Raw genomic sequence first — 24,333 nt, 5'->3', positions numbered from 1 at the left:
CACTCTTTGCGACAACGATCAAAGGCAACGTCTTACACGGCCTCATCGGTACCCCACACGAGAACGCCTCTGAAGAAGATAAATTTAAACTCATTCGAGAAGCGTGTATCAAGTCAAATGCTGATGGTTTCATCACCAAGCTGCCACAAGGATATGATACTATGGTTGGCGAACGTGGGTTTTTGTTGTCAGGTGGGCAGAAGCAGCGTATAGCTATCGCTCGTGCCATCGTTTCCGATCCCCGCATTCTCCTTCTTGACGAGGCCACTAGTGCGCTTGATACGCAATCCGAGGGCATCGTTCAGGACGCATTGGACAAGGCTGCCGCTGGACGTACGACTATCACCGTCGCTCACCGACTCTCAACGATCAAAGATGCGGATAGGATCTTTGTCATGGGAGACGGCCTCGTTCTGGAGCAAGGTACCCATAATGAGCTATTGGCCGATGAGGACGGCGCATACGCGCGCCTCGTCCAAGCACAGAAGCTGCGCGAGTCGCGTGAAGATCAGAACATCGAGAGCACAACAGCAGCCAGTGCCGAAGAAGATATGGAGAAGGCCAGCCTGGAAGAGATTCCTCTCGATCGCAAACACACGAATCATTCGGTGACCAGCGATATCGTAAACAAAAGCAACGACGAGAAAGCGAAGGCCGAGGTCGACGAAGACAAATATAGTTTGTTCTACTTGTTCAAACGTGTGGGAGCTCTTAACCGGGAAGGATTGCATCGCTATGCAATTGGTACTTTCTTTGCAATTTGTATGTTACTCCAAGAGTCCCTCGTTATTACTCTAACATGCCAGACGACTAGGTACTGGGGCTGTTTATCCTGTATTTGGTATCGTATATGGTAAGGAACCTTTGACCCTTGCGTGTCTCTGGGTTGGGTATTGACATATCCTTTATAGGTCAAGCAATTGCTGGATTCTCTGCACCGACGAATGCTGAGAGACGTTATGATGGCGATCGTAATGCCCTATGGTGTGTGCTTATGCGCATGTACGGACTGCGTCCGCTAAATTTCAAAATAGGTTCTTCATCATCGCCATCTTGTCTGCAGTATCTATTGGCTTGCAAAATTATTACTTTGCATCCTCTGCAGCAATTTTGACGGCTAAATTGCGGTCAATCTCCTTCAAGGCTATCCTTCGTCAAGACAGTGAGTGTCACATACTTTTTTTCTTATATCAAATCTTATGCCTCGCAGTTGCATACTTCGACAAGGAGGAGAACAGCGTAAGTCGTTCCACTAGGATATGGGTATCCTCCTTAATGACAGGATCTTGTAGACTGGTGCACTGACGTCGAATCTGAGCGACAATCCGCAGAAAGTGAACGGCCTCGCTGGCGTTACTCTTGGAGCGTAAGTTGATGCTTATCGTGGTGTAGTTTAATTCTCATGCCTAAGCAGAATCGTGCAAGCATGCGTCACAGTAATCGCTGGGTCGGTGATCGGATTGTCCTATGCGTGGCAGCCAGCTTTGGTCGGAATGGGTGCGACGTTTCTTCAACATCATCGAACTTTTACTTACGTTCCGAATGCAGCATGTATTCCTGTGCTTATCTCTGCAGGCTATATCCGTCTGGTATGTAACATTATATTTGGTTCGGAACTCCCACGTATTAACTTATCTACAGCGAGTGGTCGTCTTGAAGGACCAGCAGAATAAGGCAGCACATGAGTCGTCGGCGCAGCTTGCATGCGAGGCTGCCGCAGCAATCCGCACAGTCGCATCGCTGACGCGCGAGGAAGACTTCCTACAGCTCTACAGCGCCAGCTTAGAAGGGCCCTTGCGCAGGTCGAATCGCACTGCATTATGGAGTGGCTTGTTTTTCTCCCTTTCTCAAGCCATGTCCTTCTTCGTCATCTCATTAATTTTCTGGTATGGTTCAATCCTCGTCTCGAATTTCAAAATTTCCACCACGGGATTCTTCGTTGCACTCATGGTAAGTCAAGAAGAGACCTCATTTAGCCTTCCATTTATTTTTATCGTATCAGAGCACAACCTTCGGGGCAATTCAAGCTGGCAATGTCTTCGCCTTTGTACCGGACATCTCGTCCGCCAAGGGTGCTGGTGCAGCAATCATCAAGCTCATCGATTCAACCCCAGAGATTGATGCCGAGTCGCCTGAAGGGAAGAGTATATCCGGACAATCCGTCAAGGGCCAAATTCGCTTTGAGGATGTTCACTTCCGTTACCCCACTCGTCCTGGCACCCGTGTCCTCCGCGGCCTAACGTTCAAGGTTGAGCCAGGTACATACATCGCTTTGGTTGGTGCCAGTGGATGCGGTAAAAGTACAGTGTAAGCGACCGATTTCCTCGACCTTTCAGTGCTCTCATGCTGTACTGCAGTATCCAGTTGATTGAGCGATTCTATGATCCGTTGTCAGGGCGGGTTCTGCTTGATAACGAACCCGTCGACGAGTTCAACATTCAGGAATATAGAAAGCAGCTTGCCCTTGTGTCCCAGGAACCAGTAAGCAAATAGAATATAATCCTGAGGGCAGTTCGTCTAATCTCCCATTCACTAATCAGACACTCTACGCCGGGACCATCCGCTTCAATATCCTGCTAGGTGCCATCAAGCCAGAGTCTGAGGTAACTCAGGAGGAAATTGAGGATGTTTGCCGCAATGCCAATGTTTTGGATTTCATCAAATCTCTTCCAAAGTAGGTCTCCGATCGGCAGTCTCTACGAATACCTTACTGACATTACGATCAGTGGCTTTGACACTGAGGTTGGTGGGAAAGGATCGCAACTTTCTGGTGGCCAAAAGCGTGCGTGACCGATGTATTTGTTTCTCTCCAAGTACTTACTCCCCAATTAGAGCGCATTGCAATAGCCCGTGCCCTACTTCGCAACCCGAAGGTCCTCCTGCTAGATGAAGCCACTTCAGCGTTAGATTCGAACTCTGAGAAGGTGGTGCAGGCGGCTCTTGATCAAGCCGCCAAGGGTCGCACGACGATAGCAATAGCTCATCGTCTCTCGACGATTCAGAATGCTGACTGCATGTGAGAAATCATTGCTGATGTTTCGGAGACAACCGTACTAATACTTTTTTCGCAGATACTTCATTAAGGAAGGCCGTGTCAGTGAAGCTGGTACTCACGACGAGCTTCTTTCGCTGAAGGGCGACTACTACGAATATGTCCAATTGCAAGCATTAAGCAAGAAATAGATATCTGGCTGGTCATGGTGGTATACCTTGATGAACTCTAGAGCATAATTACCTTACTTACCATCATACTCCACTCATCACTTGGTTTTCATTTCCGATGGCATACTGTAAATTAATCATAATGAATACACGTAGGTCAATGGAATTACAGCTGTTTTTATGAGGATTCATATCGGTATTGAAAATAAGCTATAGGGCCAGCTAAAGTGGCAACACCCGCTACCTGTTTCGGCATTCTGTTTTTCGGCCAATTTCATACAAACTACATGTGCGATATCGCATCCTGTTACCCCGCTGCACTGCTTATTATCTACTCCTCTTTGTCTTCCTCCGTTGCCCTTTTGCCTAGTTGGACTCCTGCCATCACATCTGACGCACGCGACTAATTTGACTGCCAAACTCCAACCTCACAACCCTGCAGCAACCTCACGACATGCAATGTAATCATGATGCTTTGAACGCGTGTCCGAAACGACGCATTCACCATGGAGTAGATGTTGCAACAACGATTTTCGCAACTCAAGTAGGGAATAAGACCCCCTAAGTGCGAAGCACATGCCCGATCGAGTAACGCAACTTCGGACGACAAAGGACCAAAACGGACCCCCAAACGACACGATTCAAAGAATATGACATGCACAATAGATTTTGAACGTCTACAAGACGATAAAATTGCCCCTGCAAGGGACGAAGACTGAGATAAATTCACGTGGCCACTGACAGGAGATTCTGGCAAATGGCTTGCAATACACGAAGTTGCTAGAAATACGAAACATCAGAAAGATACCAGAAAATTCAACCATTAAGTACTGTCACCTTGCAGTCCAGATGTGGCACGAGAATAAGGATGGTGCACAGGATGCTCGTCTTCCCGACCAACAGCACGCCACGCAGCAATCCAATTCATCACAATCAAAACATCACAATCAAGACCACGCACAACGTTGCCATCTGAGGCGAGAAAGAAAGGGACGACGAAATCGAGAAATCTACCGCCAAAACGTGAAAATAGCGAGCTATAGGACCCACGTGCACTCCCTAACGGTAGCGGGAATATCAGAGAATCCGTTTGATCGAGTGATCGCTCTTTCCGCCAGTTGCAAGACCCGTAACAGCCCCTTGCGCCCAGTCGTGTTGCTAGTAGTCAGGCTCCTGCAAAGGTGTGTCCATAAAGTGTACCATCATAAGTTGAGACAGTTGGGTTGGCAGCGTTAAGGATTTTTGGTAGAGCTGCACGATCGCACGATGATTATTTATGGGAAACCGAGAAAGGATTTTCGTCTGTGTGACACGATATCGAGATCAATGAGTCCAGGAACAAGTAACATCATGTTAGCAGCCACCCAGTCAAGCAACTGGCGAGAGCAACAGTATTACAGGAGGTACACTCGCACCCCCTCAGTATGGCACAAAGCTGGCAATGGAAATAATGATAGTGGCATGGGTGAAAATCTGCATGCGATAATCGAGTCTATCACAACAGAATGAATCGATAATGCGACCTATGCGAAGTACATCAAATTGTTCTTCTTCTTGCTTTGTACTGCACGACACAGTTAGAAAATTATAGGATATAGTCGTCGAAAGTAAGCTACTCACCCTCAGCAATCCCACTTAGGAAATGTTCGTGCCCAAGCTTGGTAGCACCCTCGCGCAGGGCGATCATACCGGCCTCCACACAAGTCGCCTTCAACTGAGCACCATTAAACTCGTCTGTGCTACGCGCTAACTCTTCAAAGTTCACATCTGGGCTGACAGTCATCTTCCGTGAGTGAATTTCTAGGATACGGGCGCGAGCCGTCTCGTTTGGTAGTGGAAACTCAATTTTACGATCCAAACGACCTGAACGGAGAAGGGCTGGGTCAAGGATGTCAATCCGATTTGTCGCCGCGATGACCTGTACAAGGCGAACTGAGTAAAGACAGCTCAAGTCGATAGTGAATAGTATCACCTTGATTCGCTGGTCGCTCGAGAAACCATCAAGCTGGTTCAACAATTCTAACATCGTTCGCTGCACTTCACGATCACCACTCTTTTCTGAGTCGAAACGCTTTGTTCCAATAGCGTCCAATTCATCAATGAAGATAATTGCAGGTGCTTTCTCTTTGGCAAGTTCAAACGCGTCGCGAACAAGCTTAGCACCGTCACCGATGAACATCTGGACAAGTGAGGGACCGGCAAGCTTGAGATAGCAAGCCTTTGTTTGCGCTGCACATGCACGGGCAAGAAGAGTTTTCCCAGTGCCTATCGAAGATATAAGCGATGGTGCGCATGTGAATCAGATACACACGTACCTGGTGGCCCGTACATCAAACAACCTTTCGGTGGTTTTATTCCCAAGGTCTTGAACTTGTCTGCCTGCTCCATCGGCAGAACGATGGCTTCGACCAGCTCTTCAATTTGCTTCTCCAAGCCACCAATATCAGTGTAGGTTTCTGTTGGACGTTCATCAACCTCCATTGCTTTGACGCGTGAATCATATTCAGTCGGAAGCTTGTCGAGGATCAGATAAGAGTCTTTGTTAACACCGACAAGGTCGGAAGGTCTCAACTGGTCGGCAGGTACGAGACCTATAAGAGGGAGGAAAACAGTTTGTCGAGTGGATGTCTTCACAACAGCACATTTGCCCTTGCGCATTGAGTCCAAGTCGCGGTTTGCCCCATCCTCCTCTGATTCAGGATCAACGTCCAAAATCTATGGCAGATGAACGACGGGACATGACGATATAACCTGGTTGTGCGTACCTCTACTACATTTCCAACAAGATACGGCAAGACTTTATTTTGCTTAATTTTCTCCCCGTTGTCACGTATCTTCTCCTTCATTACGTTTTGCTCATGTTGTAATCGTAGGGTGTCCGACTTCATGACCTGCATCATTAGGACAAAGCACTCTTGAGTTGAACTCTGGTAAACCTATTGCAAGATGCAAACGACGCACCTTGATGTCATTATCAATTAGCCGTATTCTTGTCAAAATCTCCTCTGTTGTCAAAGCCTTTATCTCCTCTGGAATGTCATCCCAAGTCTCTTCTGCGGGTTGATCTGGCGTTATGTCCATTTCAACGCCATCCTGAGCTGGAGAAGGTGAAGCTTCTGGTTGCTGTGGTGCATCTGGCTTCTGCACATTGTCACCTGTAGGAGGGTCAGATGGAGGTTCAGAGGAGGGAACTGAGGACATGTGAATTGAGAAGCGGGTGGTAGAAATCGATGATACAGTGCTGAACTGAGATACTCGTCGCCGACGCGTAACTCCTCCCCAAAAAGGAAATCGGAGCACACGCTAACCGCGGCTAGCGCGGTAGCCTGTGCTGTGGTCACTGGTCAGAAACTAGGTGACTGTTCAGCAATGAATCAGTTTAGTTTGTTCGAGCAAGCCCATATATATCAATATTGATAAACAGTTGCTGAGCGCTGAAATCGACAAGAATAGTTTGACCAAGTTTAACCCTCCCATCGAATGACATAGTCTAAGTAGTATGCATTCAGCAGTTATCCACAAACTCTGCGATTGTAAAATATTTACCCTATCGATGCGAGGGAGGTCAGTCGATACAATAAATCATACAGCTGTGCGTTGAGCGGCGAGCGCATCATCAACATCATCAGGGAGAAATCGTGAGCTATGAAGCTCTTAGTAGCTAGGGGAAGCACGGTAGCAACACCCCGGTACTGTAGCAGTCAACTACTACGGAATCAAACTGTAATAAGCTGTAGTAGGCTGTAGCAATGGTACTAAGCTATTTGAAGTTAACATGTATTTTAAACGTCGGTTAATCGAATTCACGGGACAGTTCGGTTTCGCCACATCTTCGCTTCCAAAATGCAGTCAGTTGATCAGTCAAAACTTAAAGATTAGATGAGATAGCCTGAGTACTCAGGCTATCTCATCTAATCTTTAAGTTTTGATATCGATCGGTCAACGTTCGAACATCTGCTGTCAAACTTCTGACCATTGTCACTTGAATACCGCACCTATCGGAGATCCATTGAAGCTACTACTAACCTACATGATGTACAGAAATATGGAGCACCAGTATCATGACAAGGGCCCCCTCCGACTACTACCCTCATGGTTACCCCCCCAGCCTGCCAGTGAACTCGAACTTCCTGCCAGCGACCCAAAATAATCGTCACCATCGTGCTGTGGCACATCTAATGATGCCTCGGGTTCTCTATAGGGCCGTAACACCGGCGGAATGTAATATTGTGGAGGCTGGGAGCCCAAAGGCGCTTCATGGCCATAAAAGAAGGGCCCTTGCGGAATGCTATCGGGAACGCATGGCGTATACTGCGTTACCCGAGGGGAATCTACAATTTGACGAGGCCCGGTGTAGAGACTCGTGTGTCTCATGGTGTGATATGGCAGGTTTCACTAGGAAGTATACAGCACAAACTCGCAGCGTCATTCTGTGCGCTACCCACAGCTATCTCTATATGACGCGCAGCTTTCCCACGCAACGCGCGCCATGCGCGCACCATTCCCGCGCTTCGCGATGTATACGCGCGCGCGCGTTCCTGCGCTTGCGCGCCCTATAGCGCCAGCCATTCAGATGCATCCATCCACTGTCCACCAAGCTTCCTAGTACGTATATTTCCATTTCCTTTATTAGCATAGCTCCACCTTTATTTTTATCATAGTTTCTCACTCATATATATCCTTACATACCTACTCGGTAGCGCTTCGGCTCCGCATGACCGCGCTTAGGCGCGCTATATAAGCGCCAGCAGTACATACTATTACAGACCTACTTTTCCCTTGAACTTACTAGTTATCACCCACTATTTACTTAGCAGTACATAGTAGAAGTCTATTGGTCTACACTTTGCATCTATCTTTTCTTATATTGCTTTATATCATCACTTAAGCTTAGTCTCTTTTATTTCCGCTTACGCGCGCGCGCTTTCCCGCGCTTCGCGCTAATACGCGCGCGCGTTCCCGCGCCTTCGTACCTTGCGCGCACTTGCGCTTTCTCACGCTTCGCTGAAGCGCGTACCTCTAGATCTTCGCAGCACTCGCTTCCCCTAGGGTCGAACGCACTTGTCTCCTCAAGAATAGCAGACTAGGTAACGCGCGACCTCACAACATTTTATAGATACAGTTAGGAGCATCCTTGTTCCCCATTGTATTGTTGTTTCTACACCGGGGTACCACGACACATTAGACGACGTCGAAGACGAGGACGACGTGAGTGGGTTTGGAAGCGAAGATGGTAGGGAGTCGGACGATAGCGTTGATGCGGAGGTACTCGTCCTCGATCGATATAGTTCCGACGAGGAGGAGGGAACGTATATGTTGTATTTTTTGGTAGGTGATGCTTCACCTGTGCGAGATCTGAGAGTCTTTCTGCAAATATAGCGTCAATATATCATTTTTTGCGTCTCAGACACACTTACAAGCACTGTTCATGGTGAGCCGTCATGCGGGGCAAGAACTCACTGTCATCGAGCTCAGGTTGGTCCAGGTATCGTTTGATCGCGTTCCGGATTCCCAATGCGACCGGTTGGAACTCTTGCGTAGTAAAATGTAGGGTATTCTGGCTTTTAGAAAGCTGGCCAGTAGCAGCACGGCGAATAATACAATATAGCTTGTGTCGAGTGTATCAGTATTTGGGGAGTCTTTAATGAAAAGACTCACTGCAGCGCCCGTAAGTTCATACATGAACCACGATGGTTTTGATATCCGTGCCCTCGACATTGAATCGTTGAGGAAAGGCGAGCTTCGTCCGAACCAGAAAGCCTCATGAAATTTGAGATAGGCTGGGGCCGAAAACACGAGAATTTTCTCGCGGTCAGCATCCCAACCGTGAAGGAAGTAATCCTGGAGGTTCTGCTCGTCCAAGATGAGGTTCGCACGCGCTACTATGCGTGCCGTTTGATCTTCTTCGGACATAGTACTAGTGTCATGCTGGAGGCCGAGAGCCGAGAGGTAACCCTCGGCATCCTGAACCAGTTTTCCCCGCACAGTCGATAGCTCGTCCAATACCAGTTTAATGACACCGGCGGTAGGTTCAGTGACTAAATGCAAATGAGTAGATAAATAACGAAAAGAATTTACGTACGGTGCGTGTTCCTTGCGCATGCTGAAGAGAGGCATTCTTCAGCGATAGCCACAAGTATATTTCGATCAGCCTCCCAACCGGTCTCGAGTATCATATCGAGCATGATGAGTTTTCGTGCATGGTAGATGTTCTTTTTGTCGTTCTCGTCGTAGAACGCGATATTGGAGGGTTTTACCTTTGCGCTCTGTTTTGAGCCACGTTTCGCACGTTGTGAACGTTGCGAATGGGTACCATCGTCGTTGAGATCATCCAACGAGATGGTACTCATTGAAGCCCGAGACGACGTGTGTTGGCTGGGGGTGCGTGTGGATGGAATGGCGTACGGCCTAAGCCGTTCTTGCGCTGGAAGTTGGCCTATGCGACGGCGAGACTGGTGTTGTTGCAACGTGTCGATCGGAGGGCCTTCGGTCTTGAAGTTGAATTGAGTTGTAAGTACTATCGAGAACACATCAAAATGATGCATACATACATGTATCATAGTATTGGCAGTGATCCGACGTTCCGTTGCAATTCTTGAGTCGTTTTCGCTGGTTTGGAAGGGTGTCGGTTGGAATGGGGTGATGGATACTCCGTATTCATCAACGGTAGGTTGTGCGCCAGGAGTCGTACCACGGCCACGGCCACGGCCACCCTGGCTGCTAGCACGAGGCATAGTGTGTGGAGCGTTAGGGAGGATGCTTATTAGTTGAATTGTTCGATAAGCAAGAAACTTGCCTTTAAATAAAGCACCAATGGTATATGGTTCGTCGGGTTTGTGCGGTAAACGAACGAGCAGTTCACAACAGTTCAAGTTCAAAACGAGCTTGAAGGCCCGCTGGCACTCTATTGATCGACATGAGGCATGCTGAGATGAGGGTTCTCTGTGAATTTTGAGTAGGCTTACGCTTGTTCTGGGCTGATAGAATCATGATTTCGGGGCGATTTGTCGAGATAGTACTAGGATCAAGCCGCATCAGAAGATACAGGAAATGGATTCATATTTGCATAATCGTGCCGCCAGCCTCATTACTGGTGACACTACAAAAGACTACATATGTACGTATGTGCTCTATAAACAGTCAGATAGGAATAATCGGACTCAGGGCTTGGAGCTGCTCGTTAGTAATTGTGAATCGTCAGGTGCACCCCAATTCTCATCGACACCGCTGTAGGGATTCATTTCTGGCTGGGCTGGTAGAGACTGTTTTTACCTTACCTTATGTTGGCACTTTGTAGCTTACATAAGCAATCAATCTTTTCACCAGTTACCAGTATGAGTCTGAGTGCTGAGCAAGTTTCTATGATATTTCCTCTCCTCTGAGCCTTAAGCCTAGTCCAGAAACCCTTTAGGGTCGAATAGCAGCTAGGTTCTGCAAGACCCAACATTGTTCAGACTCACCATCTGAATTGTTGTACCTTCACCGCCATTGCATTCAGAAGAGACAGAAGAATGGTAGTCACTGCTGTCATCAGCCTCGTGATCTCCGCAACCCGGGAACAGCCTATTTCCGATCTCCCTGGCGTCTTTTCTCCCTTTGCTCCCTATCACTGCCACTCCTGCGTCGTGGAGGTCATTCCGGAGTGAGCCTATCTGTAAATCAGTCTTAATGAGATGCCCCTGGGACTCCTCCATTTCATCCTTTAAGAGGGATGTCATTAGTTCTAGTTCTTCAGTGCGTAGGCGCTGGTATTCCATCTTGGCGGCGAAAGCCCGGCGGCTAATACGAGAGAGCTCCAGCATGCGCTGATTGAAATAAATTTCAGCCTCAGAGGACCGATCATAAGTGTACTAAGATATATGAGTTATTAGTTTTGAAGTGCATTCAGGTGAGGGACACGTACTGTTGTAAGTAATGGCTTTGATTTCTTCGTGGGAAGATCTTCGCAGTCATCGAGTCCATCATCTGACAGTAAGCTATACCGGTGTGACCTCTTGTGAGAACCGGATCTGGTAGCTACTGTGGGACTACCCTCATTGACCATAGTGGTCAAGAGGGGTGAAGCCTTGGGAGAGCTACCCCTTAGGATGGGGGAGCTACGTGGTATGGGGGAGCTACTTGGTATGGGGGAGCTACTTGGTACCAATATGGGGGAGCTAGTAGGCACCTCGAATATGGGAGGCAATGATCCAGTAGTAGATCCTCTGAGAAGTATCTTCAGTGAACAACCACTTACACAACATAGCTCGTATCAAACACACCTGGGCTTGACTGGGGTTACCTGAGAACCGGTCCTCAAGCATGAAGAGGTATAGCTCTTCAAAGTGATAGAGTTATTAGGCACCTCAGATGTGGCAGGCTGTGAAACACTGGACATCATAGTATGTCAATGGACTTACACAAACAGCTCTTGTTGGATAAACATACCGAATATGTGTTTTCGAGGTTTCTTGGGAACCAACTCTTGAGCTGGAAGAGCTATTCAGTGCCTCAAACGCGGGAGGCTCAGACAGCGAAACACTGGAGTGTGTAGTTAGTAAATTGGACACTCAAGCAAGACAATTTCTAATAAAAACAGACCTAGCTCTCAAGCTGGAAGAGCCACTCTTTAAAATGGGAGAACTATCGGGTCCTTCGGACGTGGGAGGTGACGAAACACTGAGTGCATAGTATTCAGTGAATGGGCACCCGGCTCCTAATAACAAACAAACCTCTTGAAGGACCTACTATTAGTGCTTCCTGATCCAAATGAACTGCGAGTACTGCTCGTCCAAGGCATGAAATTCCTGAAAAGCATGCAAACTCGTTGATAGCGGATGCCTTTCTCTTGAATCAACAAATAGAAAACTCACACGGATGAGTTTGCCAGAACTTTGCAAAGTCCAGCGATGCTCCGCAATGATACGGTTCTTCACAGCAACTCAATTTGATTTACATGTCACTGATTCTGCTACAGGTGCTCCTTTGGCCACAAAGAACTTTCATAATTCACCATATCCGCACTGAAGCAATCATTGACGCGACTATGCCGTGACAATTGTGAGTCGACAGTCAATTTCGACAGAGCTTGGGCAATCAAGATTTATATTTATAAGGGCATCCCTCAACTCTAGGGTGTTGGCAGAAATCCCCTTGAATTATTCACCAGCATGTCGCTCTCTCCTTTTGATCTACCCCATTCAACTAATGATACGCATGGACTTATCTGTCCTAATTGCGCAGATATGTTTGCAAACAACGATGATGTTATTTATCATCTGTCAACTTCTATTATCTGTGGTCAAAGGGTCGTCCAAGGTGTTGCTCTGGACTTTGGGGTACATAGTCATTTCTCACAAGACTATCCTGATGACCCAGAAACTGAACAAGATGGTACGTATTTCTCACTCAATCTAGGACCAAACCTCAGTATGCACCCAGTCTATGGAGGGTATGAAGGCTTTGATCCTTTGGACGATGTCGAGGAACCTATATTACCACATGTCGGTTACACTACAGTCGACTCAGCATGTGACGCCCCCCTCGTATCTGTTGATCCTTCTGCAGGTCCACGTCCTGGCACAATCAGGGAGTACCACCCCAATATCCCAATTGCCAAACCTGGAGGGCAAAACCATCTTCAACGAATGGATGATGATGAACACGCTACCATCCGTCACTCAGAAAATTTACACTATCCATTTGCATCTAAATCTGAATTTGACCTGGCATGCTGGCTTTCGGGTGGGGCGCTATCGCAAAAGGAAATCGATGCCTTTATTCACCTTGAACATGTAAGTTGTCTATCGACATTTGATGTACCAGTATACTAATAACAGATATAGACGAAGAATATTCCACCCTCTTTCCATACATCCAAGGATCTGCGAGCTCGGATCGAAGCACTACCTGAGGTCCCTCGATGGTATCACCAAGAGATCAAGGTCGGTTCCCATAAGACGAATGCGCCGCTGATGCTATATTGGAGGGATGGTCTGGATGTTGTCAAGCATCTAGTCGCCAATCCGGTCTTTGCGCCTTGCATGGATTTCTGGCCATACCAAGAATTCGAAGGTCCAGATAGTCAGCGAGTTTATGGAGAATTCATGAGCGCTGATCATGCTTGGGAGATACAGGTGGGCTGCAGCCACTGATGTCGAGTGCTCTCTGTATTAACATCGAGTTGTCAGGATAAGCTTCCTCCGGGCCATTCGTTCGTTGGTGTGATTGGTGCTTCAGACAAAACACCTCTAACGATCGGGACCGGAAACAAGGAGATGCATCCCCTGTTGATCTCGCTTGCCAATATCCATGCGGGTGTTCGCATGAAGGCGACATCACATGCGTTCGCTTTGACCGCTTACCTTCCAATACCCAAGTTTCTGGGAGTCTCGAAGCCCGTTCACGCAATTTTATCCGCGCGAGTCTATCACTTTGCGATCTCAATCATCACGCGTAATTTGAAGATTGCCGCTCGTGATGGCTGCGTCATGTCAGACCCAAGAGGGGATCTACGTATGATTCATACCCCTTTGGTTGCCTGGATAGCTGACTACCCTGAGCAACTCCTCATTTCATGTACTGCCTCAAAGCACTCACCAATCTCCCTCGCTGTCTCTGCACAATTTGGGGACCCTCTTCCACATTCTCCTCGAACTCGCATCCACACCCTTGATGCTATCGAAAGGGCCTGCACTATTTCTGACCCCTGCGATATCGCATCGTTCTATAAGACATGTCAGTCATTGCATCTAAATGGCGTAGTTGAGCCATACTGGATGGATTGGGGCGACGCATGCCCCTCCCGCTTTTTGACGCCGGATGCCCTTCACCAATGGCATAAATTTTTCTTCGACCACCCCATTACCTGGGCCGTCAACATGATGGGGGGAGCGCAACTTGATCGTCGACTGTCGGTTCTTCAACCTCGTGTAGGAGTGCGCCACTGGGCAAACGGTGTTTCCACGCTGAAGCAGCTGACTGGTCGAGAACATCGAGACCTCAAAAAGCTCCTTCCTGCTGTGATTGTCGGCGCTGTCCCCAATGACGTTGCATGCGCACTACGTGCCATCACAGAATTCATATTTCAGGCTCAGAATCTCTTCCTCTATGAAGAAACGTTACACTCCTTGACTGAGGCCTTGCGTGAATTTCACCACTACAAGGCCTCCATCATCGCAGCCGGTGGTCGTCGTGGCAAAAATGGTCCTCTCAATCATTTTCAGATCCCGAAGCTGGAGTTAATGCAGCATGTCGCCCGGAGTACTCGCGCCATGGGTGCCCCATATCAATGGAGCAGCGACATCACCGAGCGCTGTCATATCACCCATGTGAAACGGCCTTACCGCATGACTAACCGTAAGGATTTTCATGGTCAGTGCTGCCGCTTCCTTGATCGACAGGAAAAACTCCAATTCTTCCAGCTCTACACAGTTCTGAAGTCGCAGCAGGCAAGTTTAATATACGAAATGTCCAGGGAAGCACATGCCATGACCCTCCACTATCCCGAAGCAACCTGGATCTCTACTGTTCTGCCTGATGAGCAGTATGTCGGTGCTGGCAAACCAATTGCTTCACTGTTCATCAAAGATCGCTCTCGTATTTCTTCTGACGACTCTGTCGCAATCCTGCTTACTTGCCGTCCACACTATCCTCAACTATCTATCGAAGAAGCCTCTCAACTTTTTCACATTCCTGATCTCCATCCAGCACTGGGTGATCTGATCTCTGGTAGATCTTACCTCGAGCGCAGTGGAAAACGAGTTTGTCGCCCTAACTGTTCCCTTTCCTTTGATCGCCTTCGCGTTTGGCAAAATTTCCGCATGCAGCGGCGCTCCGTGCAAGATAACCGTGTTGTTGGCCCTGCTCAAACCATTCAGGCGCTGCCGCCTAACTCTTCGATGCCATTTGGAAGAGGAAATACCGTCCTTATTGCTCACGAAAGCGGTGAACTGCTATCCCCAGCAGCGTCTGAACGTATGTGTAATCCTTTCGCTTGTAACTTAGATTCTCACAAAATGATAGGTTATATTGTTGTCCAAGTCAAATCTATCCTCCAACCTATTACTGAAGCCCCCCGTCTGAACCAGCCTTTCCTTTATGTCGAATTCTTCAATTTCTCTCATTCATCAGTCGATGCCTTCAACGGCCTTCGTCTTGTTACTCCCGCGCCTGTGACTGACATGTACTTAGTTCATCGTCGTATTCGCTCGAACAACACCGCTTTAGGAGACATAGTACCTCTGGAAAGTGTGCGTCAGGTCATCCAGCTAATTCCCAAGTTCGGTCGAGAGGTATCAGCAGCAATGAATTGCGACAATAGTTTGCAGCTGGCGCGCGAGTTTTATGTGAATAACTTTGCAGATAAAGAGACCTTCCATGCTATTCTTAGTTACCAGTAGTTTCTCGAGCCTGTATTATTGCTAGTTTCCCTCAATTTCAAGATTCCTGCCTAGCAAAGCTATCATTGAATGACGAGCAGTGATCATCATCTTATCGTATCACAAAGATTACTATGATAAATTTTTAATCATGATCGCTTAACATATTGTGGCATGTTCGAAAGTCCCGGAGCCAGTATGGAGCTTTTAGTGCTTCCAGCTACTACTGGTTGTTACAGGCTGCTACAGTCGCTTCAAAAGAAGCGCGGCGCTACGCGCTGCTACAAGTCACTTGGCTCGGCAGTGGGTTTCCTGATGATTAATGATCATTGCCATGAGTCAGTGTTCAATATTTGTCCTTGTTAAATTCTAAAGCCTTTGCAATTGCCAAATGAGGATTCTGTAACATCCACTTAGTCGAGGGCTATTGACCGTGTGGATGGCACTTGATCTCTAAGTCCATTGGATCCTTGCTATGGCAAGCAAAGATCCTCCCACCGCGGAGGAGAGGGCACGATATGAAAAGGTGAAAGATGAACTTGTGAAGATGATTCAGAAGAAAAGGGCCGCGGACAGACAACTTGTACGTCGACCCTCTTTGTTAACTTGAATTGTTCAAACTGCTCTATGCAATATACAGGCACAAACTGAAGTCCTAATACATACGCTAGAAACGTCTTATCTCGCTGAAACCTCCACTACGGGTAATATCATCCATGGATTCGACGGATATCTTAAACCCACTCAGGGTGCTGCGGCGCGTAGAAAGCACGATATTGGGGATGGTGACCGGTGGTTCTCAACAAGTAGTGGAACATGGCAGAAGGTATGTCCAAGAAATTCAAGATATGGATAAATATCTCATTGGAGTATTCCCCTTTTCTTCCTCAGTCCTTGGATCTTCTCGGAGAAGGTGAAGATTCGACACCTGCACCTGATGACATGAGGCTTCAAACAACACCGGGGTTGACCACTGTTGTCGTACCTCCGGCTCCGCGCACGCAAGAGTTAACTGCTGCGCAGCAGAAAAAGCACCGTGACAGAGAATATCAGCGACGCAAACGCGCTATGCGACGAAGCGCGGGTACTGTCAGCGACGAAGACTCGCAGAGCGTCGGTACAGGAAGGCGTCCAATGAAACGCGCGAGGATAGCAGATGATGATTGAGTTGAGAGAAACTGTGGTATATGTATGCATCATCGTTGTCTTTTTAGTTCTTTAAGTGTCGTTACCTGTGCGCGCAACAGGTATCTCTCAAAACTGAGAAAATGTACAGCGATTATATATCCAATTTGCTAAGGAACTCCTTCACATTAGTTTCATCCATCCCGCCGCCGTCTGGATCGACTGCCTCAATACACCGCACGATAGTAATCGTATGTTTTGTCTCCTTCGTACTAACCCATACTTTTCCATTCATTCCCACTGCCGCTTCCAGAGGAAAACGCGATCCAAGCAGTGGCAGGAGAAAATGCTTAGGGTCAAGTAATCTGGATGAAAGATATCATAAACAAGGAGACACAACAGGAAGAATTTAGCATACAGTCGGCTCATTTGCAAACTGCACTGAAGCACAAAGCCATCTTTTAGCTCACCAAACCCATCAGCCTTGTGAGTTTGGGCGTCGAAACATTCGAGCTCAGGCTCCATATCTTTATGGGCCAATGAAACGCGAGCATAAAGGAGTGAACCGACCTGATTGATTCATCAAGAAGCTGTACACTGGCACTGGAAAGGAACGTTAAAGTACCTTTAGACTCGGCTTGTTTCTTTTGGTTGCCCCTTCAAACGCCAAGCCATCCAGTGAGGCAGGATGTGCAGATCCAATGTCGACGCGCCAGCCTTCACCACTTCGTCCAATGATCACGCCGATCACACTTTCCTGGGGCGCCGGAACATACTGGAAATGATTATTAGATGGCTAGCTTGTACACCAAGGCGTAGGGTGCCGTACTCTTCTTGAATTGCCCTCTACCCACCATTTGCTCTTGTTGGCTGAGTGGTTAAGGACGCCTGAGCGAGTGGCAATAACAGGAGCTAATTTTGCTTGTTGCTGTGTCTCGCTCGATAGTTGAAGAAGGCCAGGACCAAGCTTGAGGTTGACGTGCTGGGCTGGGACTTGTTCACCAGGGAGGACGATGGACATCATGGAAACTGTAAAAGGAAAAAAGGCACACCGCCTCCTGAACGTTGAACGTCGAACTCTCACCAGCACTGGTCCTTGACTTCCTTTAGATGTCAACTTGAACTTGAACTACTATCCCGCGTCATTTATGGCTGCGACACCTTTGATGAATGAATTTCCCGAGCTAGCCTACCTTACGTGTGTATCTTACATGAGCCCGCATTTCTAGCTCATTCAGATCTTGTGCAGACGTGAAGATCTTGAAGACATCCTCAATGATCCCGCTTACTTCCAGAGCATATTCCATTCCTTGCGTCAGGTCAAGGAATTATATCAAGCTCAGACAGAGTTAGGTATGGCAAATGAAGCCATCGCTCGTAAGTAACTTGATTATTCGTTGGTATGCAGCACGCCAGACTCATCTCGCTTTAGAAACAAACTTATCACTGCAGGACCGTCTATATGAGTTGCGAACTGAAACAAAAGAAGCCTTCGATAACGCCAAGTCTATGGAGTCTCGCTGGAAGGATCTCGAGCGCGAACAACGAGAAGTTTATCAAGTACGTCGCTGAATGTGGCATACGAGCTAGTATCTGATGTTCTTTCAGCGGTTCGACCCTCAGTTTCTTTTACTTCGTCTTCGTCATGCGACCACCGCGCAAGATGATGCCTCTGAGGCTCTTGCGTCATCATTTGTGCAATCATCTCCTTCATCCTCCTTGGTTAACGACGCCTCAGATGTGGATGAGTTCATCAGAGAATTTAGAGAGCTTAGGAAAATCTACCACAAACGATTAATGTGGGGTGATAGGTGGACTTCTGGACAGGTGTCTTGGGAGGATGGTTAACTGGTTATTGTGAGCTTCTCTACGCCTTCTCTGACTCAAGTGGTCTCATGAATTGTCCAGCATTTTATTTATGTATGCACAGAGTACGCATTAGTGCGATATTGAAAGCCCATCACTGACTGTACTGGGAAGATTCCAGGTGCTGGTATCAAGTTCTGCTAACAGCTTCACCTGGTACATAGGAAAAGGCTGCAGCTTCAGCCGCCAGCTCTAGCTTTTTGGCATCTCAGGCCGAGCCCTAGACTGGGTGGTCATCACTTTGGCCCGGCTTGGCTCGGCCTGGCCCGGCCCACGCATAGCAGCTGGGCCATGCACTGATCACTATTAAGAGCTCTGTGTTTGACTTACTTAGTAGCTAGAAATATGAATTCTGTGAAAGTGTCGACTTCTGTGGGCTGCCAGTGCGGTACCAGAAGGGATAGTACCAAATATTGAACAGTACTACGTGTAGCCAAACATAACGCCCAGCTGTGTCTTTGCAACAAACATTTTCAATGATCCGACGAGTGCACTCTGAAGTGACTCTTCTACTTAAGATAGACCGCAGTCATAGTTCGCTTGATCACGTGGTGTGACTTTTGCAGTGACCCGACCGTGACCTATGTTACATTTTGCTATCGACCATCACACTACGCATCAGCTCCGTCAAGATCGCGCAAAACACTATCTGGCAGCACTCGGTGACCTCTATACTTCTTTGAAGCCCACGCAGCTTGCTTCCCATTCAATCCTTTGTGGTATGCATCCATGAACCGGCAGGCTCGTGTTGAAAACCTGAGTGGTGTGAAAATTTGAATGTAAGATTGCAACAATTAACTCGGGGTTAGACTTGTTTATCCAAGTTGAATCAATGCGCGACGCTGGCCGACATATGACTCAGCGTCATCGTTAGAGACCCCTTTCTACTGCATATAAAAGTATCTAACTGACGTCGTCTTTTCGGCACGTCGCATACTCGTCTCCTAAAGCACTCCTGCTTGTGCACCGTCTGCACCATCCAATTTTCGTAACATATTGAATTCTCGTCACTCAAATTCGGTCATACTTCCAACTTATGTCAGATCCTGGAGGCCCTAGTAATACTAATGCCGCCAATACGTCCCAAACGCAACCATCGCTTAGGGGACCCGGAATGCGAGGGGCTTCAGCTGAGACCGACTCTGATAGAGTGCATTTACCCCAACAAGACGTGGCGAAGAGATGCCTTGACGTCATCAAAGACTTTAGAAGTGGGAAAGGTTCGAAGTTTGATGCATCCTTCGTCATCTCCTCAATCGTCAACGAATGCGTACCATTGGGCTCAGGCGAAAATCCCTCTACAATTGCGTCTATCTACCTCGCCATGCTCGATGAATGGGAGTCTGAACGAAATCGTGCCTACTGCAGAGTATCTGGAACGGCCGGAGAGCGCCAATCAATTGAACCAGCAGGTGAAGAAGAAGAGCCTCATCCAGAGGCTGTCGGAAGTCAATGAGCCAGCCTCGAGCCAGGAGAACCTGCTCGAAAGCGGGCTAAGCTCGACTTCTCCTGCCTTGACCTTAAACCAACCGTACACGAGAATCCGTTCAAACCCTTATCCGCTAACCTCAGACACACCATCTGTATCCTCCAGAACTGGTCGCAGGACCAGAAGCAAGCAAAACTCAAGCTTATGTACCATGAACGAAGTCCGGAGTTTCACGAGTCTGGATGGGCTGACATTGTCGCCGGGAAAAGTCTCAACCTCGACGCAATCCACACCATCATTACAACCTCGCGCGCTATCGAGAAGCATACAGAGGTCATTGGGCAAGTTGAATTCACCTATGGTGTCTCAGAAACGGCGACGAAGAAGATCACGAAACAAAACCATTGGAATGCTGCCTGGAACAGAGCCGCACGGGCTTACAAGTTCGCTTTCCCTTTCAGACAGGCTGAGCTCGACGCCTATTCGGAACACATCAATGAACAATTCGACCAGCAACTCGAGACCTACCATGGACGCGTCCTTCGGTATGACAGAGCCGTTAGATTCAGAGTTGGTAACACTCGCAGATATGAGCTCTCCGATTTCGAATGTTTCAGAGATCTCTACACATCGCACTTCTCCACCGGTGGGCGACTCCTCATGGACTCAGGAGAATCTTCAAAGTCCTCGGAAGGAGGACGTGAAGGTTCATCTAAACGGGATGCGTGCCGTAAATGGAACAATGGAGACTGCACACGCAGTGCCTCCAGTTGCCGGTATGCACACGTCTGCAACGTTGAGCAAGACGGACGTGTCTGTGGCCGCCGCCACGTCAGAGCTAAACATGCCGATGAAACCAAGTCCAAATCTTCCTGAACAGTTCCTTACACGTCCACGTCATTGCCGAGGGCTAATTTGGTCTCCAACAGACGCATCGTTCAGTCCAACAGCACGTTCAACAGAATATGCAGATCCGGTCCCTTCACCACCGCTTTCACTCACGGATACTGATGTTACTCATACCGTTGCGAATCATCCGGAACTATTTCGTATAGTTACCCCAATCAAAGTAGACCGTTTTGAGGAGCTCCTTTCAAATCACCCGAATCAACCTTTCGTTCGCTCCGTATGTCGCGCTCTACGTGAAGGCTTTTGGCCGTGGGCAGACTCTTCTGATGAAAGCTATCCATCAATCAATGACAATTCGATGCGGACCTGTTCAAAGTCGTTAGAACAGGAGAAGTTTATTGAAGACCAATTGAACGAAGAAATACGGGTAGGGCGTGTATCCGAAAGCTTCAGTACCGAGCTCTTCCCCGGGATGTACAGCGTCCTGATGCACACAGTCCCCAAACTGAATTCAGACAAGTTGCGTCTGGTCGTAGATCATACAGCTGGGGAGTACTCGCTTAACTCTATGATTGACTCGGATGACATTAAAGGGACCAAACTGGATGGCTTACACTCACTCGGCGCCTCTCTACTGGAGTTTAGAAAGGACCATCCGGACGAACAATTACTCCTCTTCAAATCAGACGTCTCCCAGGCCTTTCGCAGACTACCTATGCACCCGCTATGGCAAGCCAAGCAGGTGTTAACTTTTCGGGGACATCGCCACGTCGATCGCTGTAATAATTTCGGCGGACGCGGGTCACCCAAAGTCTGGGTATCTTTCATGTCACTCGTGGCATGGATTGCCATTCATCACACTCTCATCCAAGCCCTTAAGCTCTACATGGACGACTCCTTCTCCTTCGAAATAGCTGGTCGGATGCTGCACTATGAGCCTTATCATCGTAACTTTCCGGAAAGGCAGACTCGGTTGCTGGAATTATGGGACGAGATCGGTGTACCGCACGATGAACCAAAACAACTATTCGGCTCACCCTTGACGGTCATCGGTTTCGACGTCGACCCAAACGCTATGACAGCGTCGTTGCCAGGTCACAAAAAGGTAGAATTGATTGATCGCCTACGCACCTTCGGGCGTAAGAACTATAGATGGACGCTACGAGAGTATCAGCAGCTTGCAGGATGGTGTGAGTGGAGCTTTAACATCTTTCCGCTGCTGAAACCTGGATTGTCGGCTGTGTACGAGAAAATCCGAGGCAAGAAGCAACCTTTGGCGCATCTTCACGTCAATAACGCCATAATCGCTGAACTATCCTGGATGGCCAACCATATGGATCACCTGAGCGGTTTATACTTCTACAAATCACTGGATTTCAATCCTCTAGCAGACGACGTAGTGGTGGCTTATACTGACGCGTCTAGCCTGGGCTTGGGACTCTGGTTTCCCCACGAAAGCTTCGCGGGGCAATGCCAACTTCCCGTAGATCCTCCAAGCGATACTATCTACTTCTTTGAAGCCCTTGCAGTGTGCTCGGCCATCCACTTCATTCCCAACATGATGGAAATTCCATCGAAAATGTTGATTTACACGGACAACAGCAACACCATCGCTATGTTCAATTCCCTTCGCGCTCACCCGCCCTATAATCCCATCCTGCTCGCAGCCGTCGATGTCCTGTTACGACATGAGGTTGATCTACGCATGGAATTCGTGCCCGGGCATGAAAACAGGGTAGCCGACGCTCTTTCTCGGTTCCAAAACGAGCGTGTATTAATGTTGGCGCCAGCCGCCAGTTTTTTCGACTTTGAACCCCCTCGGAATGCGCTGGGGGCAGCGAAAAAATGATGGAGGTCTCCGCATCGTCCAAGCAACCCAAACGGGAGGCTTGGACGCATGAGCGTCTCTTATACGAGCGCTCTATTGCCCTCGGTTTCGCAATCGAAGCTACCACAGCTTCAGCATATGATTCACACCTCAACTCATATATAACCTTCTGTCGCCTTCACCACCTACCTGTTGACCCTACGATCGACACATTATCTTTCTACGTCATTTGGCTCTCGCATCACATTGAACCTCGCTCCGTGGACTCGTACCTCTCAGGTATCGCAAGTCGCTTGGAGGAAACGTATCTGGACGTTCGTAAAGCGCAACATTCTTCCATAGTGGCACGCACACTACGCGGCTGCAAACGCAGAATGTCCAGTCCTGTACAAAGGAACTTACCTTTGTCCGTAGATGACTTGGAACGCGTGCGAAACACCTTCGGATCAACTCCAGGGTTCGACAACAGTCTTTTCGTGGCCCTATTGTTCACGGGCTTCATAACCCTACAGCGGCTAGGTGAACTTACGTGGCCTGACGCTGTGCAACACCAATCGTATTGGAAAGTACCTATGCAGCACACTCTCAGTATAACGGCGAACTCCATATCTTACTCTTTGCCCTACCAGAAGAATGACGCTCTGGGCACGGGTACGACAATCCTCATATTAGCAAACTCGTGGACGGTGGGTAACCCACTTCCAATACTAAAACACTATTTCGCGTGTCGAGATAGTGCTTTCCCCTTTCGCCCTGCGCTGTGGTTGACAAGCGCAGGTGCAGTACCGACTCGCGGTTGGTTTTTACGTCGCCTGAAGATACATTGTGGCCCGCGGATGTCTGGACACTCAATGAGGGCTGGAGGAGCAACTGCACTGGCAATTGCAGGTATGACACCTGACTTGATCCAGGCCGCAGGACGCTGGTCATCTGAGGAGTTCAGAAAGTACGTTCGTCAACACCTGTTTTTGCTTAACGCCCTACTCCACGGGGCATAGTGCCCAGCGCACCTGGGATTTCACAAATCGCTTTTCTATTCATTCTGTTTCGGTTCCCGGCTCTATCAGTATCGGTTCCTGGCTGGATCAATGAAGAAAGGCATCAAGACCACAAAAAAGAAGACAAAATAAAGAAAATATTAAAAAAAAAAAAAAAATAGCCCATTAGCATCTTTCATCGTGCCTTCGTCACTTACATCGTTTTCTTTTCGTCTTAGAAATATGTTTTCTTTCATTCGAGCGCGTCCCTTCGAGTTTTCACTCGCGCGCATCTCTTCAAGCCTTTCATCCGAGCGCGTCTCTTCGAGCCTCGAATCCACTTCCCTTTGTACTGCAGTTTCGTGTAGCCTCGGTCACTTGATTCACAATCAGAATTTTTCACGAGTCCCCCGAGTATGAAACTGGGGGACTCCGCTTGCCTAATCTCGTGAGACCTCAGTGTAAAATTGATTCATCGGGGTTAGACTTGTTTATCCAAGTTGAATCAATGCGCGACGCTGGCCGACATATGACTCAGCGTCATCGTTAGAGACCCCTTTCTACTGCATATAAAAGTATCTAACTGACGTCGTCTTTTCGGCACGTCGCATACTCGTCTCCTAAAGCACTCCTGCTTGTGCACCGTCTGCACCATCCAATTTTCGTAACCCACCCACCCTTTTTTATTCCCTCGTCGTAGCATCTTTCATGGTGCCTTCGTCACTTACATCGTTTTCT

General features: G+C 48.1%; 3 protein-coding genes across 3 annotated transcripts; 1 reads left to right on the top strand and 2 right to left on the bottom strand.

Moving 5' to 3' along the window:
* Positions 1–8,502: 8,502 nt before the first annotated feature.
* On the bottom strand, positions 8,503–9,896 carry F5891DRAFT_989604 (uncharacterized protein; the record flags this gene model as incomplete). Its single annotated transcript, XM_041378065.1, has 6 exons — positions 8,503–8,529; positions 8,580–8,584; positions 8,623–8,770; positions 8,821–9,200; positions 9,245–9,679; positions 9,710–9,896. The coding sequence occupies 6 exons, from the start codon at positions 9,894–9,896 to the stop codon at positions 8,503–8,505; spliced, it is 1,182 nt and encodes a 393-aa protein (XP_041216415.1).
* Positions 9,897–10,322: 426 nt separating this feature from the next.
* On the bottom strand, positions 10,323–11,941 carry F5891DRAFT_1201781 (uncharacterized protein; the record flags this gene model as incomplete). Its single annotated transcript, XM_041368910.1, has 8 exons — positions 10,323–10,414; positions 10,465–10,567; positions 10,623–11,012; positions 11,066–11,366; positions 11,424–11,531; positions 11,590–11,682; positions 11,743–11,820; positions 11,874–11,941. The coding sequence occupies 8 exons, from the start codon at positions 11,939–11,941 to the stop codon at positions 10,323–10,325; spliced, it is 1,233 nt and encodes a 410-aa protein (XP_041216414.1).
* A 631-nt stretch (positions 11,942–12,572) lies between these two features.
* Positions 12,573–15,542, top strand: F5891DRAFT_969714 (uncharacterized protein; the record flags this gene model as incomplete). Its single annotated transcript, XM_041376323.1, has 4 exons — positions 12,573–12,935; positions 12,987–13,232; positions 13,332–15,165; positions 15,214–15,542. 4 exons carry the CDS (start codon positions 12,573–12,575, stop codon positions 15,540–15,542), a joined length of 2,772 nt encoding a protein of 923 aa, XP_041216413.1.
* Between the last annotated feature and the right edge of the window lie 8,791 nt (positions 15,543–24,333).

The sequence above is a fragment of the Suillus fuscotomentosus genome, assembly GCF_016647785.1.
Source record: "Suillus fuscotomentosus strain FC203 chromosome Unknown F5891scaffold_327, whole genome shotgun sequence".
NCBI lineage: Eukaryota > Fungi > Basidiomycota > Agaricomycetes > Boletales > Suillaceae > Suillus > Suillus fuscotomentosus.
This window is presented reverse-complemented; position numbering and strand designations above follow the sequence as displayed.